General features: G+C 28.7%; 2 protein-coding genes across 2 annotated transcripts in view; both read left to right on the top strand.

Moving 5' to 3' along the window:
- The window catches only part of LOC142524170 (7-deoxyloganetic acid glucosyl transferase-like), a 39,097-nt gene that overhangs the window by 9,486 nt on the left and 13,795 nt on the right, over positions 1–15,816 (top strand). The gene's annotated exons all lie outside the window — the stretch shown is intronic.
- On the top strand, positions 9,107–11,493 carry LOC142525657 (7-deoxyloganetic acid glucosyl transferase-like). Its single transcript, XM_075630005.1, has 2 exons — positions 9,107–9,808; positions 10,455–11,493. The coding sequence occupies exons 1-2, from the start codon at positions 9,286–9,288 to the stop codon at positions 11,378–11,380; spliced, it is 1,449 nt and encodes a 482-aa protein (XP_075486120.1). The 5' UTR covers positions 9,107–9,285; the 3' UTR covers positions 11,381–11,493.

The following is a 15,816-nucleotide window of genomic DNA, read 5'->3' as shown; positions in this document are numbered from 1 at the left end:
CTTCTCACATTTAAAAAATGCCAAACTGCTCATTAATTAAAGTGTACGATAAATCAAGAAATGACGGCGACAACAATACTATTGCATTAATGATAATTTATTGAGCTATAGTAGAACATTGAACGAGAAGATACAAAAAGTATTATAAATAGATAATGCCAAGAAGAACGGAAGCTAAAGATATCTAAAGCTTGTATTTTCTAAGAGATTTCTAAGCAATTTTCACTCTCATCAACTACTGCTCCACAGCTCTCACTTCGAAGAAAATTTATCAGATCACCAAGGATCATGAAGGGCTCCAGTCAAAACTGCTCAACCATTTCTGTCTAAAACATTTGAAGAGTCGAACGATAGTTTGATTATGATGATTCATTATATTGTTACATCAGTGTTGTATTGGTTGTTTGAATGTGTGTCTCAACCTGTTGTAAGAATTCAACTAGGAGTTTTGACTTAGGTAGTTGATGAGTTAAAAGGTTGAAACGGATTGTTACAAAGTATTATTAACCCAAAGTCTTCTAATAAAATTCTTTCTAAGTGGAAGAAATGATAAAGTAGGAACTTGAGTCTCCTAGCATCCATAAATCATTGTGTTATTTCATTTATCACATTTACTTATTTTGTTGATTTATCATATCTGAGTATGATGGGATCGATTAGGGGGGTAATCGTTGAGCTACAATAGCTCGGTTCTTGAAATATTGAACACCGATGAATTAAATCGAGTTTGGTGTTCAAACCAAGCGGAAAATACTCGAAATAATCCTTCGTGGAAACCAAATAAATATTTTGTAAACCATTTAAAATATATGCACGTTGAATGAGTTAAAATATTCAGTTGAAGCATTTTATCAAACACTTGGTATACAATATTTTGGTATTTGAAGAAGATATAAAATGCTTCAACAATGCATCTTTAAAACTATGGAAATGATAAGTAAATGCAATAGACAAATAGACACGAATTTGTTTATGGATGTTCGGAGATTTCAAACACTCCTACGTCACCCCTTCTTCCCCTTGGGAAGGATCCACTAGAAGAATTTGATTTATACAACTACTTGTACAAACTCATTCCGGAAGGGCAGCACCCAACTAGAACTCCTAGCACTCAAGATTGTAGGCAGCACCTCACAATCAACATATTGTTTAATGTCTCATATGCAAAGACTACATACACAAGTTTATTGTCTTTGTGCAAGACTCACTCAACTAATCTTTGAAGTTCAACTCTCTTGTATATGTGTGAGGAATTTATCATTTACAGTGTATATCTCAAATGTATCCTCACACAAGGGCTTGTGCTCTCAACTAGCTGATATCTTCATGCTAACTGCCCATGCTTTGAATCCACTTCAAAAGCTCTTGTTTGATCTTCAAGATGTTGTATTTATAAGCCCCAACAATGATATATACGTTAGACACAAGAATATGACCGTTGGAAAGTTTCTGTACTGTTTCTAGAATTGCAACGGTCAAATTCGTCTTGCTGGACATTTTCTCGACTGGTCAACTCTGGTCAACTGCTCAACTCAATTGGTCAATCAGTTCAACTGGTTCAGTTGGTCTGGTTCAGTTGGACTGGTTCAACTGGTCTTCAGCTGGTCTGGTTCAGTTTCAGCTGGTTCAGTTCAGCTGGTCTGGTTCAACTGGTCTTCAGCTGGTCTGATTCAGTTTCAGTTGGCCAGCAGCTGGTTTAGTTCAGTTGGTTGGTCAGCTGGTCAGCAGTTGGTTCAGTTGATTCAGTTTCAGCTGGTGTGCTGAAATCAGCCTAGCTGATTTCATTTTGTGCAGAACCAGTAATTTCATCGTCATTTATCAGTATCTTAAGCTTTGATTCAGACTTTGACTTCTGAAGATGATTTGTAGATCGTCATCTTATCTTTCCAACGCATACTGAATCGCTTCATTTCGATAACCGAGCTGAGAGATATGACCAAAATACCACAGCTGCTCAAACTCAAATGATTGTTGTTTTCGTGTGATCAGTTCGGTAATTGAGCGATCAGTTAGACCATGATAACATTCGATTTTGCCCAACTGACGTGATGTAAGATTTGTTCCAAATTGAGTTTTCTAATCAGTCCAGTTGGCGGATTGTCATTTGGATAATCCAGTTGAGAGATATCATCAAAAAACCGAAGCTCGCCAGAAATTCAGTTTGTGCAGAATTCAGTTTAGGTTTGCTTCTTGTGTTTGCAACTTCACACTTGAGTAAATATGTCAGAAATACAATAACAAGTTTTGTTAACATCAAAATCAAGATTGCGAACTTGAAAAGTTCCAACAGAGTACATAATCCTCACAAGAATCATCGACAATTTTTCGCACTATTTGTGGTCTGACCATTTCTTAAGTGTTGAGAAAATCAAGTCTTGTATGACTAACCCTATGAAGATCAGTCGCATTACTTGATAGTGTTTTAGAGAAAAAAATTTATTGTTTACTCACTCTCCCTCTAAACATATCCTTGATGCGCGCATCTTCTACCTAATCGACTCATGAAAAAATATTATATATAACAACATTATTATTGTTCACTCAAAATATGAACCGAGTTGACTCGTCCTATGAATATAGATATGTAATAACGTCTCACAAGAGACTTACTCAAAATAATTTAAGTAAATGTTTTTCTATCTTGAGTAATTTTCCATAAATATGTTCACTAACAATTTAATTAGACTAATAATTTCTAATATTTTTTAAAGGATCATAAGAAATTATTTTAAAATAATAATGTTATTATATTTTTCTTCAAAAATATATTGTATCAAATTTTAAGATAATTTATTTCTTTTCAAATAATTTTTTTATTTATAATATTTATTTATTTAATTTAATTAAAATACAAAAAGAATTGTAAATACTTGTAGTTCGTAATTATTATGTGTGTCATTGTATATTTAAGTTTTCAAATAAATTTGTCAGTACTGAAATAATAAATATTGTATTATTATCTTTTAATGTAAATTATTACTTTAAATATATTATATCCTTTTGTTTAATTTTTTTTCAAAATAAATATGTTTAAATACTTATATGAGAAACTTTTTAAAATGAATCGATTAATGATATTAGAAATTGAAACATTGTTATATATAATAGCATGAAGTTTTTGGGATTGACATACTTTATATAGATATTTCATTTTTATCATTTATGTACGTTGTTTAACTATGTGCTAGAAATATCACCTAGCCACAAAAAGCCGCTTGAAACCGACCAAAATCTCATATTATGTTGAAGTAATTAGAGTATGAAATAAAATTAGTTAATTCAATAAAAAATAATGATAATAGTATTGTAAATTTTGACAATTCGTGTTAATTAGCATATATAACTAATTTGAAAAAAAAAAGCATATTTTTTTATTTTTAAAAAAAGATTTGGACTACTAAAATTTTTCTCATATCTTTTTTATCATATTGTTTTCTTTTGTTATTTGTCATATTCTCTTAATAATGCATATATTTTATTATAATATTCAATTATTACAATTTTTTTTGACAATCAATGATATGCAATTTTTTATTTACAATATTGTTTAATTATTATTCTCTTTCATGTAAATTGACAACAATTTCTACTGGATACTTTTACTTTCCTAGTCACATTTAATTTATTAGACACTTATACTTGATAAAATATAAACTACACATTATTATTAGGGGTGAGAAAAATTTCGTTTAAACCGAATTAACCGACCGAACCGAGTCAATTTGAAAATTCGGTTCGATTATTTCGGAAATTCGGTTTTCAAATTAAAAAAATTTGGTTATATCGGTTAATTCAGTTCGGTTACGGTTTTAAAAATTTTGAAATCGACTAACCGAATTAACCGATATAATAAATACTAATATTTAATAAATTTTTATTATTTATCAATTTTAATATATTTTTTAATTTTTAATTTTAAAATCAGCCCTAATTCTAAAGAAACATTTGTGATGGATGTGATTTTATTTTTTTTGCATTTGTGTAGACTGTAGTGTTCAAAAAAATTACATATATAATTAAAGTTAAATCACAAATTTTTTTTAAAACCAATCGGTTAATTCGGTCACCAACCGAAGTAACCGATTTTAATTTTGTTCGATTTTCATCGGTTATGAAAATTAATTCGATCTGTTGGATGCCATAATTGTCCCTGATTGGTAGAGCGATCGAACCGTGGTGCTTGAGCTGTTGTTCATTTTTAAATATTTGAGTTGCACTATTACCACTAGCTATAGCTTTTGGTAAAACGGTAAGCACTCGATCCTACACGGTCGGTTTGGTTATTGCTAAATATTTCGGTTCGATCTGCTTATGATTAATTCGGTTCGGTTGGTAACAAAACCGACCGATTGCTCACCCCTAATTATTATAACAATTTATCATCACATAAAAAGTAATGATGGATTGATTTAAAAAATTGATTAAATGTTGACATTTATTTGCAATTTATAACAATAATATTTTTGACAATAAATCAATTTTTTACGGACTCTTATGATACTTATTTTAATAACTCATAAGTATAATTAACAAAATCAAATTACTAATGTCATATTGGTATTACCTCCAAAAAATAAAATATTTAATTTTTCTAATTGTTTAAATATCTTAACGTGAACATTTGTGTATCCTTATCTTGAGAAAAATTCATTGCATTTATAAAGTCTGAACGGTAAATATAACTTTATAGTATACATTTAATTTGGAAACTGAATTCATTGTATGACGAACACTTCTTCCATTTATATTTTTTTGTGTAACCCAAAAGAGTTAATATTTTTTCTCTTTTATCTTCTCCAACTCACTGTAAAAAGTTATAAAAAAATATTTATATCTAGAAAAATATTTTTATTTATTGTTTTTCTTGTTTATATATTTTATTATATGTGAACATATATTCTACTTTATTTTCTTAATTTTCATATATCTTTACTATATAATTTGTGTACATTGAAGATAAATAAGTTCATTTTGTAGTTTTTTAATTACCTGGATTTGATTGATATATTAATATGTAATATACATAGATATAAGAATTTTCAAGTTCAATTTATTCACAATGATTTTTAATAACAAAGGCCAACTCAAAATAATAAAAATTAGGATTCATAATTATTTTAAATATGATATAAAAATAATATGTGGAAACTTTTATTAACATTTTAGTTGCAAAATACAGTGACAAATGCATGTAGGTGCACAATTTCATTGTGGCAATTATAATTTTATATAAATATCTTATTTCTCACTCAATGATCAAAATTTGTTTATTTCCTATTTTTATTATCGACAAATCCAATATTTCATTTAAATATTTTTGTTAATAATATTTACATGAGTCTTATTATATATTTATCCAATTTGAATATATTTATCCAATTTGAAAGAGATAAATTATAATTCAATATATCATAATATTTGAAAACTGTAGAATGCTTCTAAATTTAAAAATCGAGTAACATGTAAGGGATCAATTCAAAACTAAAAGTTGATGCAACATGTTTCTTCTAGCTTTACAATCGAATAGGATCAAACGTTTTTCGCTTGACCAAAAGCTATAACTGATGGTAACTATGCAAGTCAAATCTTTAAATCATACAACAGCTCAAACGCCTATCCATCATGGACAATTATTGTACCAAACAATCTATCTCCTAATAATTGCAATCAATGAAAATCAAAGTCGCGATCTTGACTCTGATACCAATTGTAGGCTCAAGTATTTACTGTTTTATCAAAACCTATAGATTATGGTAACAGTGCAAATCAAATATTTTAAATAGTACAACATCTCAAGCACAACATTTCAATTAATCTACCCAACATGATCAATTATTGTACCCAACAAATAATTTTATGCAAATAACCTTTTACTATATATATACTTGATATTCAACGTAAGTAGTAGAGTTATTTTTCATTTATTTGAAAATTTATATTTTAAAATAAAAGAAAAATCAGAATATATATATATATAACGATCACATTATTATCACGTTACAATGATAAATAAATTATTATTTTTAATTTATCTTCATAGTCTTTAACTCAATAAACACATTTTCGAATGTAGGATGTTAAATTTAATATTGACATTAGATAATTATAGTATTAATTCTAACATTCTTTTTTTATTCTTCTCAATACATTATTTTTTCTATCTTCAAATATATTAATCTAATTATTATTGTATACAAAGTATAATAATTATTTGGTTAATTGATCACATGTAAGATTAGATGTTTAGAAAAAATTCTAATATATCTTTAAAGACCAATAGATGATGAAATTAAATTTGAAATAAAAAAAATTAAGAAAATGTAGAACACTACAGTGCCTAAACTTTCGCTTTGTACAGTGACAAAACATAAGGTGAGACCAAGTGAGGTACTTATATATATGAGTCTCATTCAACTTAGCCCATTATAATATTTTTATCAACCCACTTTGTCCTTCGTTTTTACTTCACTAACTTTGCAGTATGACTCATTCAAGCATTAACTTTTTATTTTTTTAATACATAGTGGCCTCCACTCTCACCGACTTCAATATTTAGAAGTCGGTATTAGTAGTTTATAGGTAATAGACAATTATTTAGTTTTTACTTATTGTCCTTTGATTAATTGTGTAATTTTTTATGTTCTACCAAATTCATTTTTAGAATTTTTATTGAATTTTTATAATCATGATTAGAAGTGTTGCACGCATACAATATAAAATTAATATATTTTAAAATTTTAATATTGAAGTGTCGAATAAACGAATTAAATCAATATTTAAGAACTTTTAGAAAAACAATATACATCATAATTCAGATGTAAAGATTAACATACAAATAAAGAATTACGATGAATATCTTATAAAATAAATGGTGTTAGCCCAAAAAAGATTAAATATGATTATTGTAAATGAATTTTTCTTAATTAATTAGAAAATTTTCAGCAAATGCGCTGAATTTATTAGAATGTTTTCAATACAGTATGTCGATAAATGTGTTTCCATAAGAGTTAGTGATTGAGTCTTTACGAACATTTAAAAAAATGTGTCTTTAATTATAGTAACGGTGTCTTATAATTTAAAATATTAAATGAAACAAATTATCAAGATAAAAAAATTAATTAGGAAATTCAAGAATATGTGATTACTCAATTAATTTAATTGACATGCTCTTTAGTTTGCTGATTTAATAGATGTTAAATCCACAATCACTGAGTTTGACAAGAATTCTTGTAGAATAAAATACAATTATAATAAATTACTTGATTGTATATATAATAAAATTTTGTATATTTCATATATGTTTGATTTATTTCATTTATAAGGTTGAAATTTTATATATTATGATATAAGATTTGCTATACATCTTAACATCAATAAATTCAAAAAAATTTATACATTAATTTTCGTGTTGGGTGCAATAATTGTTCTTTCTTGGTAGAGCGATCGAACCGTGATGCTTGAGCTGCTGTGCGGTTTAAAAGATTTGAGTTGTACCATTACTACTAGCAATAGCTTTTGGTAAAGCGGCAAGCGCTCGGTCTTACAATTGGTATCAGAGCTAAGGTCACGGGTTCGATTCCCATTAATTACAAGGAGTGCAATTATTGAGAGACATATTGTTAGGTGCAATAATTGTCCTTGCTTGGTAGAGCGATCGAACCGTGGTGCTTGAACTGCTGTGCGGTTTAAAAGATTTGAGTTGCACCATTACTACTAGCTATAACTTTTTGTAAAGCGGCAAGCGCTCGGTCCTACATTCCGCTACCATATAATTCTGGTTTCGCCCCAAACTTTTGTGTATTCGTTTGTTTGAATTTATTATTCCTCATTTTACCAAGACTCATAATATGTCAAACATGAAAATGAATATTAATTTAAAGAGATGATCATATTTATATATTGTAATAAAAAACCTCACGATACTGACAAAAATAACTTAAAAATAATATATTGACGAACATATTATCAGGAATCCAAAAATACAACTCAAATGTCAACTTTGACACTCAATTTTGAGTGACTGCCAAAATGTCTCAACAACCCACAATTTTTGGACAAGATAGTAATATCACAATTTTGAAATCAAACTGATATTTCTCATTTTATATCAAGAATTCATGATTGAAAATCGATAATATTAGATATACAGATATTTAAAATAAAATATGAATGAGGAGAAAAAGAAAACATATTTAATGAAAAAATATCATTCGATAAAAAAAATATTATAATATGGGTAGACATAAAAAAATTAAATGCTAATAATCAAACATATTTAAAATATGAATGAGGAGAAAGAAAAGACATGTTTAAAATAAGCAATTAATGTAAAACAAGCAATTAATAAGGAGATAACGGAAATTCGAAAGAAAAGACATATTTAAAGTAAGCAATTAATGTAAAGCAATCAATTAATAAGAAGATAAAGGGAAATTCATATATCAGGAATCCAAAAATACAACTCAATTGTCAACTTTGACACTCAATTTTTTGTGACTGCCAAAATGTCTCAACAACCCACAATTTTTGGACAAGATTATAATATCACAATTTTGAAATCAATCTGATATTTCCCATTTTATATCAAGAATTCATGATTGAAAATCGATAATATTAGATATACAAATATTTAAAATAAAATATGAATGAGGAGAAAGAAAAGACATATTTAATGAAAAAAATCATTGGATAAAAATAAAATATTATAATGTGGGTAGACATAAAAAAAGTAAATACTAATAATCAAACATATTTAAAATATGAATGAGGAGAATAAAAAGACATATTTAAAGTAATCAATTAATGTAAAACAAACAATTAATAAAGAGATAAAAGGAAATTCGAAAGAAAAGACATATTTAAAGTAAACAATTAATATAAAGCAATCAATTAACAAGGAGATAAACGGAAATTCACATGTAAAGTTATATATATATATATATATATCATATATGTATGTATATATTTGCATCAAACATTTGAGTCTGAGCATTTTTCATGTACATACATACATATATATTTGCATCAAAATTATTAAATTTAAGCATTAGTGCGTACGTAGCGAATACTCCAAAAACAGCCTACAATATTAACTTTAGTGATGCACGGAGGAAATCTGTTAGAATTAAACTATGTGCTCTGTATTCAGACAAAGCATTGCATCGTTGTTACCAAGCTGAAATGATAAGTTCTTTGTTTTTGTTGTTATTATCAATCCACACCTACAAAATTAGTTCATCTTCTTAACCATTAAACCACGCCATTGTCGAATCTTGAAGCTGCAAAATGAGCTCCAAACAAGCAGATCAACTGCCACCCCATGTTCTCATTTTCCCTCTACCAGCTCAAGGACATATAAATTCCATGCTCAATCTAGCCCAACTCCTCTGTTTATCCGATTTCCATGTTACATTCATCGTGTCTGAATTCGACCACCGCCGTCTCCTGAAGCACACCAGCACTCCTTCGTGCCTCACTAGATATCCGGGGTTCCAGTTTCAGACGATTCCAGATGGTCTCCGGGATGACCACCCGCGTGCTGGTGACAGAGTGACGGATGTTTTTGCATCTGCCGTAAAATATATGGGGTCATATTTCAAGAAAATGATGACCGAGAACGATCTTCTTGCTTCTCCTAACAGAAGACCTGTAACTTGCATAATAGCAGATGGGATATTCAGTTTTGCCGCTGATTTTGCGGAGCAAAGTGGGATTTCGCTGATCTATTTTCGTACCGTCAGTGCTTGCGCTTTCTGGACTTATTTCTGCACGAATCTAGTTGTTGAAGCCAATGAAATGCCCTTCCAAGGTGCGATCTGTTGTTTACAATTTTTTACTTTAATATCATATTCGACCACAAAATCTATTTAGGTGTAAATTTTATATTAAAATAATGCGTTTTTTGCATCAAATACAACATTCATCTATAACTCATTTAATTCAAATCTTACGCCAAAAAGAATATTCTCGAAATATTCTTTTTGTTTTACATATATTAATTATTATATTTTATTTAATATATTTTTAATTAAGAATAATGTTTATATATCAATATTATATTATTAATAAATTTAAATAATAATTATAGTTTTTAATATAACTATTTGTAATAAAAAAAAGCAAATTTATAATTAAAAAAAATAAAAATCTATGCGCCAAATTTGGCGAAAAGGAATGAGGCTGCGTTGTTTTAGCAATATATATTCATATTTTACCAAATTTGGCGAAGAGGAATGAAAATCACTTACTAGGCTTGGTGTGATGATGTTCTGAGATTGGTTGAAAATAAAAGTTTATAACAAAAGCTAGCTTACAATATATTCATATAGCAAATTGAATGGCGGATATAAACTATTTGCTATAAGGACAGAATTGCATAGAATATTCAAAATATCAAACTACAACAGTGTATAATTTTGTTCGAGATTCTTGATCTTTCTTGATGGGTATTGCAGAATATGGGATGGATGAATTAGTGAAAAGCATACCTGGAATGGAAGGTTTTCTAAGATGTCGTGATCTACCGAGCTTCTGTCGTGGGGGCGATACAAATGGTTCTATCCTTTCCAACATAATCACCTTGACAAGGCAAACTGTTCGAGCAAAAGCAGTCATTATGAACACATTCGATGATCTAGAGCAACCTGTACTATCAAATATTTTGAAGCACATGCCAAGACTCTACACCATCGGGCCAGGCACCGCGCACTTGAAGTCGAGACTCTGGGAGAACAAGGTTGGTGCCTCGGTTCCTTCAGCCAGCCTGTGGGCTGAAGATCGAAATTGCATAGACTGGTTGAAAGAACAAGAACCAAAGTCAGTGATTTACGTCAGCTTCGGGAGCATAACAACCGTGACAAGAGACCAACTACTCGAGTTTTGGCACGGGTTAGTGAACAGCCATAAGAAATTCTTATGGGTAATGAGGCCGGATTCTATAACAGGAGAAGGCGCGGATCGAATCCCAGCCGGATTGGAGAAGGGCACTAAAGAAAATGGTTACATGGTGGAATGGGCACCGCAAGAGGAGGTGTTGAACCACCCCGCGGTTGGTGGATTTTTGACGCATTGTGGTTGGAATTCGACTCTGGAGAGTATCGCCGCCGGTGTGCCTATGATATGCTGGCCATATTTCGGTGATCAAACGGTTAATAGTCGGTTCGTTAGCGAGGTTTGGAAGATTGGATTGGACATAAAAGATAGTTGTGATAGAGTTGTGATTGAGAATGCTGTGAGAGAGCTAATGGAAGTGAGGAAGGATGAGTTCTTCGAAAGGGCCAATCACTTGGCGCAACTGGCGAAGAAGGCAGTCAGTGAAGGAGGATCATCTTACTGCAATATAAATGGTTTGATTGAATACATCGAATCATTGATTATATGACTTTATTTTGTCTTAAAAATCATTTGATTCTGTAACAAACTTACAAATCTGTTTTATGTAATTGTATGATTTATAGATTTATAAAGTACAGAAGTCATTATATTTCATAATCAAAATTTTAAATATTTTTATTAGTACCATTAGTCACGCCCCGAAACCGAAACGTGCCATCGGCGTCGTTTAACAATTTAAAATCGTATAACAACAAGCCACGTAGTACATCAAATAGCCAAAAGCCAGTCTATTACATAAATCAATACTCGTCTTTACAATGCGATTAAAACGAATAAAATGTTCATCGTGGTGTCAAATATACCCGAGGCCCGGTCAATAATCTAAAACAGTACCGGAAGTTTCCTTTTTCCAGCCGCCAAAACCCCATAAAGGCTAGCTTGAAAATACACAAGCTGGGCGAAATGAGTTAAGAATTTTGAAAACTTTCTATACAAAAATTATATAACTCGACAAGATACACCTATTGTGAAAATTTCAAAATATTTGGAGATGATTCCGAATTATTATGATTTTTCTCGTATATTTTTAAATTGTGTCTAATCCCAAATTTGACCGAGATTTGAACTTAGTCAAGTTAATTATATAGTAATCTTACTAACACATTAATTATCATAAAATTGATGATTATAAGAATATTGAAGCTATTGGAGTGACGAAACAAATCATTGATAAAATAGAAAGGTGATGTTTATTAATGGTATTATTTAATATGACCCGTTTGACATTTGACCTATAATTTACAGTAATTTCATCGGCTACTAATTGTTCTACATATTGCATTATATTGAGTAATTCGTACCTTAATGGATAATATTGATTTGCCTATTTGATTGTCTAGAGTACTTGATTATTGTTTAATTAATGATCTATGATTGTAAACGAATGACTGAATGAAGCCGGGACACATGTCATTGTACTAGATTTCTAGTCCATCAGACAACACGGCTTCAGCCCGAAAAGTGAGTCCAATGAAGAACGAACGGGTTTCAAATCCGGGTATATGGTTCATCTGAACTACGTGATTTCGGTCCGACATTGTGAATTCACATTGGCTTGTAATTGATCCATTGTAAGGATTTTACTTAAGTACGTGGGGAAAAGTTTTTTAACCAAATGATGGTGAGAGCCACCTCTTTAACCTACGTAACCATTCTAAATGTTATTAATAAATGCAAAAATTAGACTATAATATACAAGTCTCGAAAATCAAAAGATATACGGAAAAAAAAATACAGAAAACCTTGATTTGAAGATGAATCGTGAAAATCATGCTTGAGTACTGTTGGAACGGAAGATGACATATCAACGGTCCACAAATTATAATCTAAAATGGACCCCACACTTGTAATTATAATATGTTTATCCAAACTTTTGTTTAATCCAAGAATGATTTTTTTAGTCAGTAATCAGCAGTAAACAGTAAATAGATATAGATATATTGTTGGGCATATAACATGTTTTTCGAAATTCAAAAAAAATGTGGTGAGACATTTCGCAAGATGTTCAATGTCGATAAAATATCCAACAAGAAATGTCCAAAATGTCATACCTTATATTACCTTTATCTTTGGTACTCTGAAATACTTTTAGGACGTATTTAATCACATTAGTGATTCATATACTATTGTTCGTTTATCGCGATGATTGAAAAATATATGGTATCCGTTGAATACAACATAACATCTTACACCAACATCCCTTAAAAAACAACCAAAAGCCATCGTATTCATTAGTCGAGTAGGTCACTTGTGAGACGGTCTCACGAATCTTTATCTGTTAGATGGGTCAATCCTACCGATATTCACAATAAAAAGCAATACTCTTAACATAAACAATAATACTTTTTAATGGATGACCCTAATAAGATATATGTCTCACAAAATATGATCCGTGAGACCGTCTCACACAAATTTTTGCGTCATTAGTTGATTGTATATATCCCAACCGACACATTATTTACATTTAGATTTGGTGAATCTTTTTCTTGAACAAATTAAAATAAGGAAAAAGATACCCATTTTGAATAGAAAAAATCTCCACGTGACTCACGAGTCACATAAGAAAATTAAAATTAAAAATTAGTAAAATAGAAGAAAGGATCAACTTGTTAATTAAGTATGAACGCAAACAAAAGGAGGAATATCAATGGTTAAAACATATCGGTGGCATGAGCTAAATCAGAGAGAAAATGAAACTTGTGACACGGATTTAAGTGTTAATAATCCAACATAATTTTTTCCTTTTAAGATTGGGACAATTATCCCATCGAGTTTTTCCATGAAATTATATTTTGGGTATACACATTAATGGTCCACCAATTTTATTTCACAATAATATTTTTATTTAATGATTTCTTTAATTTTTAAAATATAACTAATAAAATTTGTGAGATCTTCAATTAATATTAATTTTTTTTATGAATTTTATAATTTTTATATATTTATTTTAAGTTATTTTCATTAATTAATATCTATAAATTTTGTGAAACTCTTGATATTTTTATATAGATGGTAAGAAAGACTAAAATTTGAAAATTTCTAATAAATTCACTTATGATTCATTATTTGTTATGATAATATTTTAGATAATAATGTTTTTAAATTAAATATCCTATTATTATATATTTTGTTATCTAATTTTCACTTGCGTTTTAAATATAATATAAATTATGATTGTAGTTGCATTATTCTACTTCGAAATCATCATATATACATTGATTTGTTGTCTTATTTGTTTTTTTCAATCTATTAATTAATTTCTCATTGTATATGGTGAAATAATATACATAAAAAAAACATTTTTTTCCTCTTTTCTGCATATTAATTAATTTCTCATTATATATGATGAATTTATAAATATAAAAAACTATTTTCCACATTTTCAAATAACAAAATTGTTATTTAATATTACTCACTTACTAAGTTAATTATGTTATGTTTACCAATTCGTTGTGCATTATTACTACAATTGTAATTTAATGGAACATAGGTGAGTGCATAGTTTTCCATTCCAACAATTATTATTTATGTTTATATTATTATTTGTGTTTGATGATATTATTTGATGACTGGGAAAATATTTGATTTAGAGAAATGATTTCTATAATGTGAAATAACATTTATATCAAATTTGTTATGTGTAATAATTTTCCATTCTAGGTAGAACACTCGAAACGTGACGTTTGAGTTGTTTTACGGTTTTAAAATATTTTAGTTAACGTTTCACCGTTACCACCGGCCATAACTTTGGTAAAGCATCAAGTGGATCATACAATTGCTATATATCAGAGCTAAAGGCATGAGATCGATTATCATATATTGCAATGAATGTAATTATAGGGGATGAGATTGTTGGAGTACAATAATTGTCCTTACTGGATACATCGATCAAATCATGACGATTGGATTATTGTATCGTTTAAAATATTTGAGTTGCACAGTTACCATAAGCTATAGCTTTTGTAAAGCATAAAATGCCTGGTCCTACAATTGGTATCAGAGCCAAGGTCACGAGTTCGATTCTCATTGATTGCAAAGATTGCAATTGTTGGGATATAATAATTGTCCCTACTAGATAGAGCAATATGAACATAGTGTTTGAGCCACTATATGGTTTTAAAAGATTTGAGTTAACATTTAAGAATTGTTACAACAAGTTATAACTTTTGGTAAAACGACTTTAATCCGCAAGATTTATTTCTACATAACTCAATTAATATTACATTAATTTAACAAAATAATAAAGTTCGAATTTGAAATTTTTCTTAAATAAATTAAGTCAAACAATTGATGAAAATTATTTTATTAAACTTTCTTTCTCGAAAACTTTCATTGACAAAATTTTTAAGTAAACAAAATAATTATTTAATTTATTTTTTTTTTCAAATCTTGAATCATAAATCCTAAATTATAATTGAAAATTTTGAAATCTATCGTCATTTCTCTATCAATTCTTAATTGTTTTTGTAATATTTGACATTATTCACTACTTTAAAAGAGTTTTATATATCTTTTTGGTAATTTTAACTGTTATATAGACTTTTAAATGCAACAAAATTAATTAAAAATGTAGTAGCTTAATTGTTTTTGTAATAGTTGACATTATTCAAAATATTGTATTACTATATATTAATTTTTAATGATTACATATATTTTGTTTATATATATATATATATATATATATATATTCTCTAACTTAGTTTTTGAATCATGTGAATATATGCATATTTTTTCATATTTTTATGATATGACTTAAATCTAAAAAAATGTTTAGTAACTTTTGAAATATTAATATTTGCATATAAAGATTAGGAGGTGTTCCGCTAATTTTTTTTAAAGGAAAAAAATATATTTATTATTTTAGATTTTTCCGATGATGAATTATTTTGAATTTTTTTTGTCTCCATATTAAAATATTTATCT

This window comes from Primulina tabacum, chromosome 14 (genome assembly GCF_025594145.1).
Source record: "Primulina tabacum isolate GXHZ01 chromosome 14, ASM2559414v2, whole genome shotgun sequence".
Classification (NCBI taxonomy): Eukaryota; Viridiplantae; Streptophyta; class Magnoliopsida; order Lamiales; family Gesneriaceae; genus Primulina; species Primulina tabacum.
Note: the sequence above shows the minus strand (reverse complement) of the source record. Positions and strands in the feature narration are given on the sequence as shown.